This window comes from Medicago sativa, chromosome 1 (assembly GCF_051527215.1).
Source record: "Medicago sativa cultivar Bolivia chromosome 1, Bolivia_mono, whole genome shotgun sequence".
Classification (NCBI taxonomy): domain Eukaryota; kingdom Viridiplantae; phylum Streptophyta; class Magnoliopsida; order Fabales; family Fabaceae; genus Medicago; species Medicago sativa.
Genome location: NC_140749.1, coordinates 86,641,009 through 86,658,126, shown reverse-complemented (window position 1 = coordinate 86,658,126; position 17,118 = coordinate 86,641,009). Strand labels below are relative to the sequence as shown.

Genomic DNA, 17,118 nt, shown 5'->3' with positions numbered 1-17,118 from the left:
TCAAAGAAAAACATGTAGCCTGTGTTGTCTATTTTAGGTAAATGACAATTACAAAAGCTTGTATAAACAGGACAAGAGAAGTCTAAATTTCAGCTTTCATTGTCAAAAGACTATTATTGGCTATTAAATTCAGAGCTTTAGTCCTTACAAAGAAGTAAAAGGCCACAAGATTAAATTAAACAAAAGTGAAAAGGTACTCAACAAACTTACAAAGCCCGTGGATGTTCTGGAGGGACAGATACCTTCTCCTTGGTGGCTACTGGCTAGCATTGTCTTCTGTCAATCCAGAGCATATTGTATAGCACTGTCTCAATGTTCTTAAAATGGCACTTTCACCACAAACCCAGATTTAAAGTGAATTTTGATCTTGTGTTATTAAAATCTATAATCGAGATGGTTTACAACAAGGCCCTGGCGGCAACTTTAGCATCGTACTATCTACAAAACTCTCTATCTGCATGTGTATGTGATGTATGTTGAATTTGCAAGCATCAAAAGCAAAACTTAGAACAGCTTGGATAAGAAAGGCAATCTCAAGGAAGGCCAGTGGAGAACAACTAATATCAATTAGACTTCATCTCGATTTCGGAATCGTCCTTTGGATTTGCATCAGGATTGTCCCCAGGGAGAAGACCAAGAAGTGGTAGAGGCAGTAATGAGCTAAGATTGCAGAGGATTATCAAAGCTGCCAAGTTATCAAATTTGTCCTTGGTAATTCCAAATACTTGAGTCAGGCCTGCACCTATCAATCCCCCAAGAACACTCCCTCCATTAGATACAGACATGAGAGTTGCAAAAAGAGTTGCCTCCATCCCCTCGGGACATAATCTTGCTGCTAGCACAAGAACAGGCATGAAAGAAGCCTGAAATACACTAGCATTCAGACACAAGACAAATTTTGCAGAAACAAATAATATCATAGTTGAATTAAAGCCCCAAAAGAAGGTAATTCATGCAGTGAATGATATTATTGCTTGGTACTAATTTTTTAGTAAATCATAAAAACTATCAACATTGACTTGCCAATTGCAATTATCAAAGCTACAATCAGAAATATATTCCCCTTATTAATTTACTTTTGCATGTGAAAATGAGCATCCTAGGGAAAATAGTTGAAAGATTCCATTGTATAAAAAAGGGAAGTAAAACCAAATATATTTTGGCATGAAGTACCCTAAAAATCCATGGAAAACCATGTATACTTGCAAATAAGCAGTCTACATAGAAAGCTTCTCGTTTTTCTGTGGTTTGTAAACATTACAACTACAAATGTTGAATTAAATTTCTTACAGATTACTAGAGGCCACTATCTGAGTTGCAAAAACTAAAAGTATGAAGAGAGTGAAGTCTTAGTCATCAAATAAGATATCAATAAAAGGTGGACGGGTAATTTTCACAACCTAAGACTTCAATAGGCTGATCCTGATTTATTGAACTTTAATAGGCTTAATTAAACATTATGGAGGATGATCAAAATAATACCTTTAATTTATTTTTTCATCAAAAAAACAATACCTTTTTATAACATATGTGAATGAGATAAAAAAACATTGAAGAGGATGGATAATGGCAAAGCAATTGCATACTTATTGAGATATAGATGGACCGAGAAATGAAAGGCTTTAGAAGGTGGTGGAGACCAAAACCAGAGAGAGATAGGAAAGAAAAGTAATATTACTGAAATGGGAAAGGATTACAAAGAAAGTAAACTCTGTTTCACTATCGAGAACTGTTGAAATGTAGGGCCTAACGTCTAACTCGTCCTTACAAAACCAGCTTGTAAGGTGAGGAGTGCCACTCTTTATAAACTCTTATCAAGCGTCCTATCTAACCGATGTGGGACTGAACCTACCCCCTCAAAGACAAGCCAACACAAGGCAACTAGGGGCCTACTGCCTAACTCATCCTTACAACACCGGATTGTAAGGTGAGGAGTGCCACTCTTTATAAACTCTTATCAAGCGTCCTATCTAACCAATGTGGGACAAAATCCACCCCCTCAAAGACAAGCCAACACAAGACAACGAGGGGCAAATTGCAATTAAGGTGGGATTACCAACACACCCCCTCACGCTCGGACCCAATGGGCACGAAGCGTGGCAGTGCAGAATCCCCACGGTAGAGGTGAGGAGTGTCACTCATCCTTACAAAACCGGCTTGTAAGGTGAGGAGTGCCACTCTTTATAAACTCTTTATAAATCCACCCCCTCAAAGACAAGCCAACACAAGACAACGAGGGGCAAATCGCAATTAAGGTGGGATTACCAACACACCCCCTCAAGCACGGACCCAATGGGCACGAAGCGTGGCAGTGCAGAATCCCCACGGTAGAGATGAGGAGTGTCACTCATCCTTACAAAACCGGCTTGTAAGGTGAGGAGTGCCACTCTTTATAAACTCTTATCAAGCATCCTATCTAAACAATGTGGGACTAAATCCACCCCTTCAAAGACAAGCCAACGAGGGGCAAATCGCAATTAAGGTGCGATTACCAACACACCCCCTCACGCTCGGACCCAATGGGTACGAAGCGTGGCAATGCGGAATCCCCACGGTAGATCTTGGATAGGCTCTGATACTATGTTGAAATTTGGGGCCTAACTCATGCTTACAAAACCACGGTAGATCTTGGATAGGCTCTTTATAAACTCTTATCAAGCATCCTATCTAAAGAATCCCCACGGTAGATCTTGGATAGGCTCTGATACTATGTTGAAATTTGGGGCCTAACTCATCCTTACAAAACCGGCTTGTAGGGTGAGGAGTGCCACTCTTTATAAACTCTTATCAAGCATCCTATCTAAACAATGTGGGACTAAATCCACCCCTTCAAAGACAAGCCAACGAGGGGCAAATCGCAATTAAGGTGCGATTACCAACACACCCCCTCACGCTCGGACCCAATGGGTACGAAGCGTGGCAATGCGGAATCCCCACGGTAGATCTTGAATAGGCTCTGATACTATGTTGAAATTTGGGGCCTAACTCATCCTTACAAAACCACGGTAGATCTTGGATAGGCTCTTTATAAACTCTTATCAAACATCCTATCTAAAGAATCCCCACGGTAGATCTTGGATAGGCTCTGATACTATGTTGAAATTTGGGGCCTAACTCATCCTTACAAAACCGGCTTGTAAGGTGAGGAGTGCCACTCTTTATAAACTCTTATCAAGCATCCTATCTAAACAAGCATATCCTATCTAAACAAGCATCCTATCTAAACAATGTGGGACTATATCCACCCCTTCAAAGACAAGCCAACGAGGGGCAAATCACAATTAAGGTGCGATTACCAACACACCCCCTCACGCTCGGACCCAATGGGCACGAAGCGTGGCAATGCGGAATCCCCACGGTAGATCTTGGATAGGCTCTGATACTATGTTGAAATTTGGGGCCTAACTCATCCTTACAAAACCGGTTTGTAAGGTGAGGAGTGCCACTCTTTATAAACTCTTATCAAGAGTCCTATCTAGCCGATGTGGGACAAAATCCAACCCCTCAAAGACAAGCCAAGACAAGGCAATTGGGGGCAGATCGCAATTAAGGTGGATTACCAACACACCCCCTCACGCTCGGGGCAGGATTTCCAACAAGAACTTAAGACTCCACAGGGAAGGAATTGCCAACAACATTCACACTGATCATTGTACTCCTCCCCACTAGATTAACACCTGTGAATACGGTTTTCAGCGTAACTGACTTGCCAGGTCATTAAGCTATCCTAGCCTTCCCCATTTTGCCCTATTTTGTCTCTTCAGGTATGCACCTTCAAAAATCCTGGGCATTTGATCTCACCCATTAACCGTATGACCTTGAATTCTTCCAATAACCCCCATTTTTACATCAATTAGCCTAACATCTGCGCAGAACAACCACAGCCTATGTTGGTAATTGACTTCTTATAGTGAAATCATCTTTCAATGAAGCATGTTCCAAGGTTTTGGCCTTCCACTTTATCGCTCATTAAGTAGTGATGTCACCTTCCCTTATTTTTCTAGTAGCCAACATAAACTCAGGATCAGCCTCATCATTGCTCTCCACTTCCATTCCCTCTGGTAATTGCAGCTCAACAGGATAGGACCCCACACTGCTCTTTTAAGCTGAGAAACATGGAATATTGAATGGATCGTAGAAGTTGGTGTGAGTTGCAATTTACAAATTGAAAAGGACCAATAATTTAGGATCATTCTTCTTGCCATATAATGCTGTTAGTATGGCCTGAATTTCAAGAAAACTCTCCAACTGCAAATGATTGTCACATCTACGAACTTCTTCATTCTAGACCAACGTTGCTCTAAATTACACTTTAGTTGATGAAGAGTCTCATCCCAAATCAATTAAATCTCACGCCGCTGCTTCCACTCGAATTTCCCCTTGCAGATAACAAGTGATTGTGGTGATTTGCATGGACACCACCTCAAACTGTGTCATACCAACAGGCATGTGGGAAGTGGTATTATACCATAGTCCAGCCTAATCAAGCCACATCGACCAGCTTGTTGGTTGTCCTGACGCAAAACACCTGAAGTAAATCCTGAGCATCTATATAACACTTCAGTCGGTCCATCAGATTTGGGATGATATGCTAAGCTTATTCTTTGTCCTGTGCCAAGCAGCTGAAATTATTCCTTCCAAGAATTACTCACAAAAATAGGGTTTGTGACTCTTACAATGGATTTTGGGATGCCATGTAGCCTCCAGAGTCCCAACCTCTTTACTAAACAGTTCCGCCACTAAGTTGGCTGTATAACGGTGTTCCAACAAAAAAACTGGTTGCACTTGAGAGCCCTACGGTCACCACTAAAATTGCTTTATATTCCTTTGACTTTGGCATGACAGCCATAAAACCTGTTGAAATATCTTCCCAGACCAAATATGGAACATTCAAAGATTGCAACAAACCAGTATGGGACCACAGCTAAATATTTTTGCCTTTGACTGACAACACAAAAGATGCAGCCGCCAATGCTGAACTGCTAAGGATACTGCTATAATCTCTTTCTCATATGACGATTTGACTAAAGATTTGTCAGAGAAAGCCATATCGTAGAAAACAATTGACCTGCCAATTCAGCTAGTTACCCTAGCCTTCCCCGTTTTTCTTCTAGTAAACACCTTCCCCACTAATCTAACAAACTGGTTTTTAAAATTAACGAGCCAAACATATGGCTTACGAAGTTGTTGGATGAGATAAAAAGGTAGAAGATCATGCCAAATCAGAGAAAAAAGCGTCTGTTGTTGTTGTCGTTGTAAATAATACGAAAACATTTTCAAAGATGACAATGATATAAATTTTCTCTTAGTTTTGTTGTAACTTCTAAGTTCTAACATAGCATATAAAAGCTACACTTCAAAAAGTACTTGCAATATCAAAATTAGCCGCCTGAATATCTGACATTAAAGAGAGAAATATTAAATTTTGACTTCATAGGCAGAATTATGAATGAAATTTTAGCTCAAACAGAGAAAGACAAATGAAATACTAGAAACCTCTTTATTTAACTTTTGTTAAACAAAGGAAACCTAGTTAATAACAATTGAATCAGAGGTAGTATCTTTTCAAGAACTAGCAGTATATAACTAGTGTAAACAGAGATAGTGATAACCTGACTCAAAACAGTGAGAATTAATGAATCGCCAATTGCAAACCACTCATCGCTTATTCCAAACTTCCGGTTTAGTCCAGTAACCAGTAAAACCTGATAAAAAAAATGAAACCATGATAAAGATATTAGAAACAGCCTTCTCCAACTAACACTACAAACATACTTAAAAGATACAACTAAATACTAGCCTGAGTCATCCCAAGAGCAGAACCTAAGATGGTAGTCCCAAGAAATATTTTCCGCAAAGGAACATTCTTCAGAAATCCATTATAAAGTCCAACACCAAGCAGAGATGCAATCGAGGTAACGAGCTTGACACGTCCTAAAAACTCAGGGGTAAAACCAAGAGAATTTGTGCTGAAATGGATAAGAGATTAAGATTGAAGTAAATGATGTGTATTGAGAGGACGTGGAACTCATTGAAAATGCTTGTATTCAATAAAGGACATACGTAAAGTAGAACATAGCGGAGTCAGAATGCGGAGTTGCTTGCCACAAGAAAATAAATAATGTGGGAAGAAAAATACTAGGCTGTCGTACAGAAACCCACAGCTGAATGATACTCTGTTTTGAACTTTCCAAAAACTCAGGCCTGGCAAATGAAAAGGTTTGCCCTCTTGCTGTACCAAGTGTAGGTTGTTCTTTTACAAGAACAGCAACGGCAGATGTTAGCAGTGGAAGCAATGCTGTGACACCAAAAACAAACCTGGACCATAGTGTAAATAGAAAACATTAGAAGGGAGAAATATACTGCTATCCGTAATCAGAAGTACTTTGATTCACAAACTTCATCCCTAGTACCTTACTCCATATGCATCCAACAAAGACCCGCTGAAGTAGGAGCTCACAATTCCACCAAAAGCTGAAGAACCCCAGCATAAGGACTGAAGAGATCCCGAAGTGCTTTGTGACTCACCACGCGCCCTTTCCACAACCATTGAATCTACAACCTAAAATATAGCTTAGTGTCTGACAGTCCCCTAAACAATTTTAATCTATAGATGATAAAACACTAGAAGCATAATACCAGAGACAAAATAAAATGCTTCTAAAAGCAAGACAAAAGAAATTGAACCAACTCAAATGTTGGTTTGTGTCTGTGTCTGAAGCACAAAGAAGGAGAAGACAACGCTGTAGAGGTCCTTTAATATATAATTCAGATTAAGTTAAGAATGGGTAAAAAATCCACTAATAAATAAGGAAACAGTCTACATTGTTATTTCCCTGAAAGGAAAAATGTTTATGGCAAAAAATAAAATAATTACTGCTGAAAATTCCAACGAAAAAATTATGTGATCTACATCTTAATCGGTTGTGAGAAGCAGAGTTAACAAAACTCATCTTAGCATAATCAATGAAGATAAACCAACAGAAGCAATTTATGCATGTATTTTGGTGAAAGAATTTTATATGCATCTCAAAAAGTAAATCTTGATTCAATGCACAAACACTTTAGTTCAGTAACCTCACATAGGTGGTAGGTGTGAGTTGGCATGCTCGGTATCATGTGACAAACATTATCCATGGTTAAATGATTCCAGGAGAAAAACAGTATGTGTGATTATTTAGTAGTAGACACTCACAACATCCGAGAAAGCAACAGAGAGAGATCCAAGAAGTATGCAAAAAGCAGCACTATATTTGTTGTCAACAGAAGTGGCCATCAGACTCCATGAGAGTGCACCAAGCAGACCGGATAAAACTAGGTATGACCTTCTCCGATAACCAAAAAGGGGGATAGAGTCACTGCATGTCAAAACAACAGCTTCGGTAATTAAACTTTTGTCCACGGGGGAGATATAAGATGGGAATATAATGAACAGCCTGTACGAGGAAGAGCGAAAAGTGATACAGTTTAAACTCACCTAATAAAACCATACAGAGGTTTCACAAGCCATGGAAACGCAGAAATACCAGAAATCACAGCTGCCTAGTCAATAATGTAATTCAAATAATAGTGTTAATTGACTCGATCCAAAAATAAAAAGGAGTGGTGTTTCAAGGAAATTCTATCACTTTTTTAGGATTTTATAGTTGACCCTGTTAGGATATATGAGAGGCATCTCGTGATATTACTACTGCATCTTAGAATATCATGCAGAATCTGTTCCCTTATCTACTTATAGTTCCTGATTTGTTTTCACATTTGATAAGAATTAATAGAAGTCTAGAAATAAGGGTTAGTGTTTGATCTTATGTGTCACATCATGCAATATAGAAGACAAGGTTATATTGTGCATAATCTCTATTGTCTCAATTCATTTTTCCTTCACTAAGTCCCAATAACAAACACAAGCAAAGGTTCACATTAATTGATTACACCTCGGATCATATAGAAGAGCAAAATTTGCAAAATGGAAATGAAAAATAATCAAAAGATGTGTAAATCACATGAACAACCACGAGTCTTAAGAATGGATACCTCAGCAGGATCCAGATGCAAATCATCCTTTAAATAAAAACTGACAGCCAACCTTGCTAGTCCTAAAACACCTTGAACAAAGTATACCATCGCAACAGCAACAGTATCCGGGGATAGATCAATCCCAAACAATGTACTATATCTGTTTTTACAAAGCGCATTTTTACTAGTAGAGGAAGCCTCTAGATCTGTCTCGGTTGTTATCGTATCGCCTTTTCCTGCACCTGTCACAAAATCAAAACAATGCTGACAATAAATACTTAATATCTTAAAACAAACAATATAGCCAGCTAAAACAAACAATGGTGTCCGCTAATCCTTCACATAGTAAAAACTTAACTAAAACTATAAAGCCATTATTAGAATAAGGACTTATTTAAGCTTATCTACTGGCATAAGCACCGGTGAGACTGTTTAGCAGAGCTTATGGAAATATCTTATGGTGTTTCCATAGGTTGTTTTCAAATTATTTTAATAAACTCTTCAGGATATTTTATGAAAACAGTTAATGACTTTATATGAAAACAGTTAAAATGGTTTGACTCTTGTTATAGAAATAGTTTATACATAAGCGCTTACATAATAAACGCTTATACTATATTACTTGCATCAATACTGCATTGTCAATTCATCAACTCAAAATTGAAACATTGTAAACATGTTATACTTGAATTTCTACTAAAAAATTAAAATTAAACATAAGAAACGCGATGAAAGACGTGGAATTTGACAATTTCTTCGGAGGAGAATTATCAATTTTACTTACCGGTTCTAGAACCCAATAATGAGTCGCTATCGTCGATGTTGAGTCGGAAAGCGGATGTCGACCTCGGAATGATACCGGACATTTCAGTTCCCGGCGGATTCCGATGAGTTCTCCGGCGGTATTGCGGCGAACGAGCGACGATCGGCGAGGTGTAGAAATTGGGAAATTTGGAGGGCAATAACGGTATTAAAGACAAAACATAAACACAAGTCATTTTATTTATGTATTAATTATTTAAATTGAATTAAGGAGCTAAACAATTAAAAAGTTTCAAACATGGTGATTATTTATTGCTCACTGTTCAGTCATCGTGTCTCTATTTTTTGGTACAGATTTTATTTATCGTTTTATTATTTAAGTTTATCTTCCTGTATAATAATGATGGCGGTACTTCAAGTTGTACACGTCAATATTATTTCAATGGCCCTCCGCTCACATTTTTTATTAGAAATTCTATTGTAATTCTTTGAGGAAGTTAACTATTTTTTTTGGGTGAAATAGTTAACTAATTTCTTAAAATTGCAACTTCCGTCAAAATTTCTCTTAAATTTTGCAAAATTTCAAAAACTTCTCTAAAATTGTCAAATGTATAAATACCCTTTTTCATTTAGTTTCCTCAGTCTTGTTAACCGTCTATGTGACACCGCCATGTGGTCGAAAAAGATCGGATGATCCGAAAACCTATTTTGAATGTACTATTATCCAAACAAATTCCTTCCATTGCATTGATTCTACTCCATATTCAAGTTTTTAACATTAAATTAAGGTATTCTTTATGATTCATGGTGCAATTTACGCATAAGTTTTAAATTTGAATGTGTTAATTGCACATAAATTTTAATTTTGAGGGATATTTGCTACATAAGCTCTAAATTTAAGGGCATATACGTGGTAAATTTGAGGGAGGTAATTGACACACAGAGTTATCACGTGTGTGTGCAAATGTTACATTCGATAAAAAAAAAACAGTTTTTTAAAATACTTTTAGTCAATTAAATGACATAATTATTCCGTGCATGTGATAGTGTCTCGTAGACATTTGACAACAACGTCAGAATGTTAGATGGAAGAAACTAATGGTGAGGGATATTTGAGACGTTTGACAATTTTAAAGAATTTTTGAAGTTTCGCAAAATTCAAAAAAAAAATTGACGAAAATTGCAATTTTAAGAAAAGAGGTAGTTGACTATTTACTCGTAAATCATTAATAAGATTGATCATTCTAGCTCACCTTGCATGAAACTAGGACTCCTCATATCTAATAAATCTCTTCAATCTGAATGTGTTTTTAATGAAATGATGAGTTGCCTTTTGTACCCTCCGTTTTCATTGTACATTCATAAAAACCTAAAACATTGTTTGGGTTAGGCTGAGTAATCGAAACAATTAAGTGAATTTGCACATTTGTAATTCTACTTTGTGGAAATCATATAGATTTCAAGCCAAGATGAAAACGAAAGAAATAGACAATTTGAATGAAAAAGAAATTAAATCAATTGATAGGAAGTGGGAATATAACAACCAAATCAATGATCAGATAAATTTGAAGATCCAGTTTTTTTATGTCTTGTGTCAACCGCTCGTTCTCAGGGGAAACTAAGGAGTCTGATAATTTGAAATTCTGCTGCGAGGTAAATTAAATCAGGTCAAAAATTATTCCAGAAATTGAACTTTAAATTTTCTGACCAATTATCTCTTTGTTGGAATTCAACTTTGGTTCCTGAAATCCACTTTAAATCAACTAAATTGGTTTAGTTTTTCAGAGGATTGACAAATTGTACTCTTAAACATGAAAATCCAATTTAAATCAACTAAAATTAAGAAAATGTTTGACATATTATACTCTTAAACTACTAAAACGATAATTAGATAGTAACAGGAAAAAAAATACATTTACATGAAATATTATTATATTGTAATTTATTTTCAAATAATAATATAATGGGGTAATAGTTACTTTGGTCTCTGAAATTGTAATGAGTAGTCAAAATAGTCCTTCAATGTATCAAAACTTCAAAGTAGTCTCTGATTGTGCATTTTGTTAGTCAAAATAGTCCTTAATGTTAAAATATTTCATTAATATTGTCAGATTAGTCCTCCAATATACTTACTTATTGTCATATTAGTCCTTATAAGTACATGTTTATTGTCATTTTAGTCCCTATATGTAAAGAGTTATTGTGAACATTGAGAGGTTATTTTAGTGTCAAGGACTATTTTGACTAAAAGAATGCACAATCAGGGATTATTTTAAAATTTTGATACAATGAAGGACAAAAATGATTAATCATTACATATTCAGGGACTAAAGTGGCTGTTACCCCTACTATAATTGAAGAATTTCCCGACCCTGTCTGACCATTAGCTACTCTTTACCAATGGGGAGTTTTCAAGCTAGAACTATTTTTGGCAGAAGATCATCCAATGGCTGCTCCAAAGGTTAGGTTCTTGACGAAAAATATATATCATCATCATCATCATCCTATCCTAACATTGACAAGCTTAGATTTTTATTGATTTCTATCTCTCGGAAGCTTTCTATAGGAACTTGTATGAATCTATATAATTATATGGATGTTTTATGTGTCAAAATTTTAAAACATGCTCCATCTTCAACTGCTGAATATAATTTGGGATTCTAAAATAAAAGGGTAATGAAAGTGAACAAGCTAAAAGGACAAATAATCAAACATTATATAAAGTAAAACTGTAAAAGACAAAATTAGTGTAAGCTCGAGTCATACATAATTATCACCTCCTATTGAAAAATACAAAAGACTCCCTACAAAAATAAAATGTGGACAAAATATCTCGGTCTTTCAATTCTTCGCTTTCTATGTCTTGGTTTTCAATTTGGGCATCTCCTCCTCGTCCAACCGTATCCTCTGGTTACGGCAGTCATTGTTGCAAAATGGCATACTCCTGCAATACAACATCATGCAACTAGGTTTAAGATCTCTTGGTGTTCACCCTGTTCTTCCAAGGAATGGTTCTAATTCTAATTAGACACAAATTACCAAAGCATATGTTTGTCACATATATAAACCCTAGACGCGATATGGACAAGTTGGCACCGCTAATAATAAAAAAATGAAGGACTAAATGTAAACATATGTGTTGTGTCAAACTCGGATTGCATGCGGTAAAAAAAACTGCACGCGATTAAGGAGATTGTGATTTTTTTTTTGAAGGAAGGAATTAAGGAGATTGTGATTGTTTAATCAAAATCAAACAACCCGGATCTCAAGCATATTTTAGTTTAAAAATAAAATAATATCAATGAACTAATGCTTAAGATCAGGACCGCTCCGGTCACTATATCTCCGACTACAAGCAATCCGCGTTCATGTCATTGTTATAATACTCTTTTATGATCATGGAAAAATAAAATCTACACCAGCACATACATAGGGAAAATTTTCAAACAATTAGTTTCCTAAACCCTAATAAAAAAACATAACAATCAACATACGTAAATCAAATAATTATTTCAAAAATTTAAAATGCTAAACTTAAACTAATATCGGTGCCTAAATCTTATCATTGATGGGGTTAAAGAATAAGCAATTACCTGTACATGTATATATCTTTTCCCTGAAGACTCTTCTTGCATTGGAAACATATACTCAAAAAGATTTCAGAGAGATATCTAATAGGATGAGGAAACCTTATAAGCTCATTCTCTTTAACTGAAGAAGAAGAGCATCCGACATCAAAACAACGAGTATAATTCTTTGAAGACTCCATTTCACTTGCAGACAGACACCAACAATCAACAATATATAGATATAATTACCTATACACAATTAAATGAGAAAATGTAGGAAATATATTTGGTGACTTATAATCACAGGTTGTACCACCATAAACTCTTTCCTTTTAGTTGTATGTTAGCATTTAATGTTATTTAATTGTCTCCTTGATTGTCAACATCCAAGGCCAACTTAATTTTTTTTTTTGGTTTAATTACTGATAATATTTTTTTTTTGGTGTTAAATTACTAATAATTAATTTAGTTATTTTTTTTTTCCTTGTGAGCTTAGCTCAGTTGGTATGGACAATGCATTATATATGTAAGGTTCGGGTTTCAAACCCCGACCACCACAAAAAAAAAAACCGGGTTTCAAACCTCGGCCACCACAAAAAAAAAATTTAGTTATTTTTTTTTTTTGAGGAAGTAAATTTAGTTATTTTAAAAAAATAAATAGAGAGCATTAAATAGAATCTATTTAGTACAAAAATAACATGATACATAATCCTAAAATTAGAAAATAAAAATAATGCATTAAATATAAACGGGTAACAAAGGTGTGAGAAACCATTTCTAGTATAAATAATTTTTTTTGGTGTCGTTTCTAGTATAAAGAATTTTTTCGGTGTTAGCCCAAGTTGTTTTGGTAATTTGAAGTTCGTCTACGAGGTAAGTATGACATGACAAAAAAATATTACAAATGAATCAAATTCAGGTTCTTTTAAACAATTCATTTTGGTGACCAATGCACGTTCTCAAAATCAATTGGTTTATTTGAGATTTTTTATTTTTCATACGGAAGTGAACATATAAATGTTGAGTAAACATATATATTCTATTAATTATAATTAATAACTAATAATTAGTAATATACATAAACATAAAAAACTAATAATTAGTAATCTCTATTATATATATTTGCGCTATTTTTTTTTTAAAAGTACACGTGGCAACCTATTAGTGAAAGGCTCATTTAATGCTATCTCTCATGTACACACAAGATATGAAAGAGTTTATAATAGAAAAAAAAAAACGGAAGTTGAGAGGAGTATTTAATGCACCAATGTTTTCTTTTATGTACGCAATAAATATGAAAAAGTTTATAATAGAAACAACAATTATAATTTGGTTAATTAACCTAAAATGTTATATGTATTTGATAGGAGTATTTAATGCACCATGATTTCAATCAAAAGTTTACCTATAAAATTAGTTTGATTTGCGGAAATTCGGAGTAGGGATTCATTGATAGAAAAATAAAAAATTAATTAGAATTCATTAATATGTTTAATTCACGTTTTATTTGCCTTAACTACTAAAAATATTCTAAGCCTAAAATGGTATCCCCGTAACTGAATAGTAGGGATGCAATGACAGAAAAAATAAAAATAAAAATTAGAATTTATTGATATGTTTAATTCACGCCAGTTGTAAAAATCCCTCCAATATTACATTAACATGTGATAATGTCATTTTTTAAACCAATCATATTACAACAATTTGATCTTATTGTGTCATACTTTTTATTTTATCAATACTTCCAATAACATTCTATTTATGCAATTAGCCTATATATACCCAATGTTTTCTTATGTTCAATCATCTGCCTACTTCTCTTCTCTGTCAACATAAAAAAGACGTTATAATGACACCAAGACACCAAGATCTGATAACATCCCTGTGAACAACGCTGTGAAGGAATCTTGGAGCATAGTTGTGCATAAAACTTGAAATTTTAGTTTTTTGTTTCAAATTGGGTTTCTCCTTTGGGACTTTGATCGAAAGATATGCTTTTATATTTTTTAGCACTCTAACTTCTAAAGTGTTGTTTGTAGTTTTCTTTTGTTCTTTTTTTACCCCTTATAGCCTTAATGTAATATTACCAGCAAATCCACATTTTTTTTCTTGTGAGTTCAAGTATAAAGATTATGAAAGAATGTTTTTGTTTTCCCTTTTGTGTTTTGTTTCCGTTGTTATACTATGTCTACATATCCTACCTTGATCATATCTCAAGAGGTCGTAAATTTAGACAAGGAGTTTGATGATTCAAGATATTATGAAGAAATTTTTTATGTTTAATGATGAAGCATGTGTATATTCTAATGTCCAAGAACTGTGTTGTTATTAAAGATAATCTAAATAGAGAATGAAAAAAAATTTATACAACTCTTTTTTTCTTGCATCTAAATAAGAACCAATTTTCGCTTGAATTTTCTCAGTTTTCACAATGGTCTTATGGCAATCTAAAATTCAATCATGAAATACACTGACATGCTTGACATTGTTCTGATATTGCATTTGATGGTTTCAATAAAAATATATATATACATCCTTTAACAAAAAATTCTAATGGATCACACATAGAAAGGAATGTCTCTTTTTACCCGAACTTTTAAATTAGGCCAAAAAAATTTGTTTGATGGATATTTTTTAAGGATGTTCTTATGAGTATTTTATACAATGAACTAATAAAAAGATATATTCTTTCACCACAAAACAAAGAGATATTTTTTTATTTTATAAAATGAGATATTGCATTTAGCAAATCAAATTTTAAAGCGACATTAATTCCATTTACTCCCTTCGGTCCTATTTACAAGAGAAAGTTGAGTCAACAAAAGTTAATGTATTTGGACTGAATTTTTAACCAAATACATCAACTTTTGTTGACTCAAATTTTTCTTATAAATAGGACCGGAGGGAGTATTCGTGAACATGATAATGCAATTAGTGAACATGATAATGCACTATATTAAAGAGAAAATCATGGGTTTGAAATTTCGTGGTTTTTTTTTTTTTGACAAAGAAATTTCGTGGTTTTGTTTCTAATTCATATGTATGAATTGATGAACATTAAAGTACAATATTATTTTTCACTTTATCATGATGAATCAAGGGAATGATTATTTTGTTTTTGATGTCTTTGACTATAAATATTGGTTTTAGTTCTCACACTTTTCACAAAACACTTTCGATCTACAATTCATATTATTGAAAGTTTTTCTCTTTGTTACATTGTCGTTTTTTGGGACACAAGATTCACGCCACTGTGAGAAGAACTTTGATTTACAAATTTGAGAAGGACCTACAGAAGGGAAAGGTCTACTCAATGAGTAACTTTGGTGTTGCTACAAATCTTGGATCTTATCGGACCACAAATCACGAGTACAAACTCAATTTATTTGTACTATAAGGACATCTTTATTATATACAAATGTGTTCCTAAAAATCAAAAGTACAGCCTGCATCTTCACATTCTAAAGACCATTAAAGTTTAATTCACCTCATAAAAAGTTTACACATGTGATTTTTTTGACAAGAAAATGTGTCTATGTAAACATGCATTAGTATTTTTTATTAATTACCTTATTTATAAGCGGAAAGTAATGACAAAATTAATTGAATTTTTTATCACTTATTAATCATGTTTCAAAGGCAACCATCAAATTATCATCATTGTTTGATTTCTCAACCAATCAAATGGAGTCATGTACTATTTGCCTTAATTTTCTACCAATTAGAATAACTAAAACATCATAGGCTTCAATCATACACTTATTTATTGACAAGTAAGCCAAATATATTTTTTTTTGTACAACAAATATAACTTCTTAACAAGCAAAATCTTAAATGTTTTTCCGCTCAACTTTCAACTAGCATGTTGAGTTGTTGACGTGACATTTTTCCTTGAGCTTTAATTTTCATTTTTTTTCGTTTCTCAAATCGGAAACCCATTGATGTCATTGCAAGGACCATTGGATTACTTCTAAAATGCAAGGACCATAATGAGTATGAATATATGTCATTGCAAGGACCTTTGAATTGCTTCTAAAATAGAATTAATTCAAATTATTTTTGGTCAATTTGTTTTGATAAAATAAACTGAATCCTAAAACTATGTCAGATTATATAATTGATTTAATTATAATGCTATGAACAGTCTCATTTTATTTTTCTACAAAAGATGCAAAATCACGTTAGCAATTAATGTAATATCAATTGTCTAATTCAATGTATTTATTGGTTTCCTTTGATTGTGTTTTTCCATAATGTTAGAGGTTTTTGGTACACACTCGGATGAAGAAGAAAAAAATTAATTTTGTTCTGGGAAAGAAAGAAAAATTAATCTAACAACTAATTACTAAATTTTGCCATTAAAAAAAACTTTTGTTTAATAGAATATCTTTTTTCTTAATTAAATACATTAAATATATAAATTTTAACATATGATGACCAATAAAATCTTATGTCTTTCATTTTAAATAGTACTCTAGACATTTTTTAAATTAAAAACAGAAAATAATTGATATTTTAAGCATCTTTTCTAACAAGTTTTCTTAAGATAAAAATTTATGGAGAAAAAACAACAACAAAACTAGGAGACGTAAACCTAATCTGATAAAAAATTAGGGACATAAATCGAATCCAAGATAAAAGCTAGCATGAACTAAGTTGTATGATCATATTAGGTTAAGAACAAACGCATTATTCTGATTGACACTACATCTTCGTCCAAATCCCTGAGACATTAGATATATGGATCGTCTCCCTTATATTCTTCTCTTCA

General features: G+C 33.9%; 1 protein-coding gene across 1 annotated transcript; it reads right to left on the bottom strand.

Annotated features, from left to right (window-relative positions):
- Positions 1-9,128, bottom strand: LOC146958614 (Major facilitator superfamily protein). Its single transcript, XM_085740134.1, has 9 exons — positions 8,801-9,128; positions 8,035-8,258; positions 7,478-7,542; positions 7,196-7,358; positions 6,414-6,562; positions 6,064-6,318; positions 5,801-5,969; positions 5,613-5,705; positions 1-863 (listed from the first exon to the last, which is right to left on the bottom strand). The coding sequence occupies exons 1-9, from the start codon at positions 9,012-9,014 to the stop codon at positions 564-566; spliced, it is 1,632 nt and encodes a 543-aa protein (XP_085596260.1). The 5' UTR covers positions 9,015-9,128; the 3' UTR covers positions 1-563.
- Between the last annotated feature and the right edge of the window lie 7,990 nt (positions 9,129-17,118).

Coding starts and splice junctions, on each gene's coding strand:
- LOC146958614 (XM_085740134.1), bottom strand. CDS start 9,014: ATGACTTGTGTTTATGTTTTGTCTTTAATACCGTTATTGCCCTCCAAA. Junction 7,359..7,477: donor CCTCTGTATGGTTTTATTAG/GTGAGTTTAAAC, acceptor TTTGACATGCAG/TGACTCTATCCCCCTTTTTG. Junction 6,563..7,195: donor CTGTTGCTTTCTCGGATGTT/GTGAGTGTCTAC, acceptor GCTATATTTTAG/GTTGTAGATTCAATGGTTGT.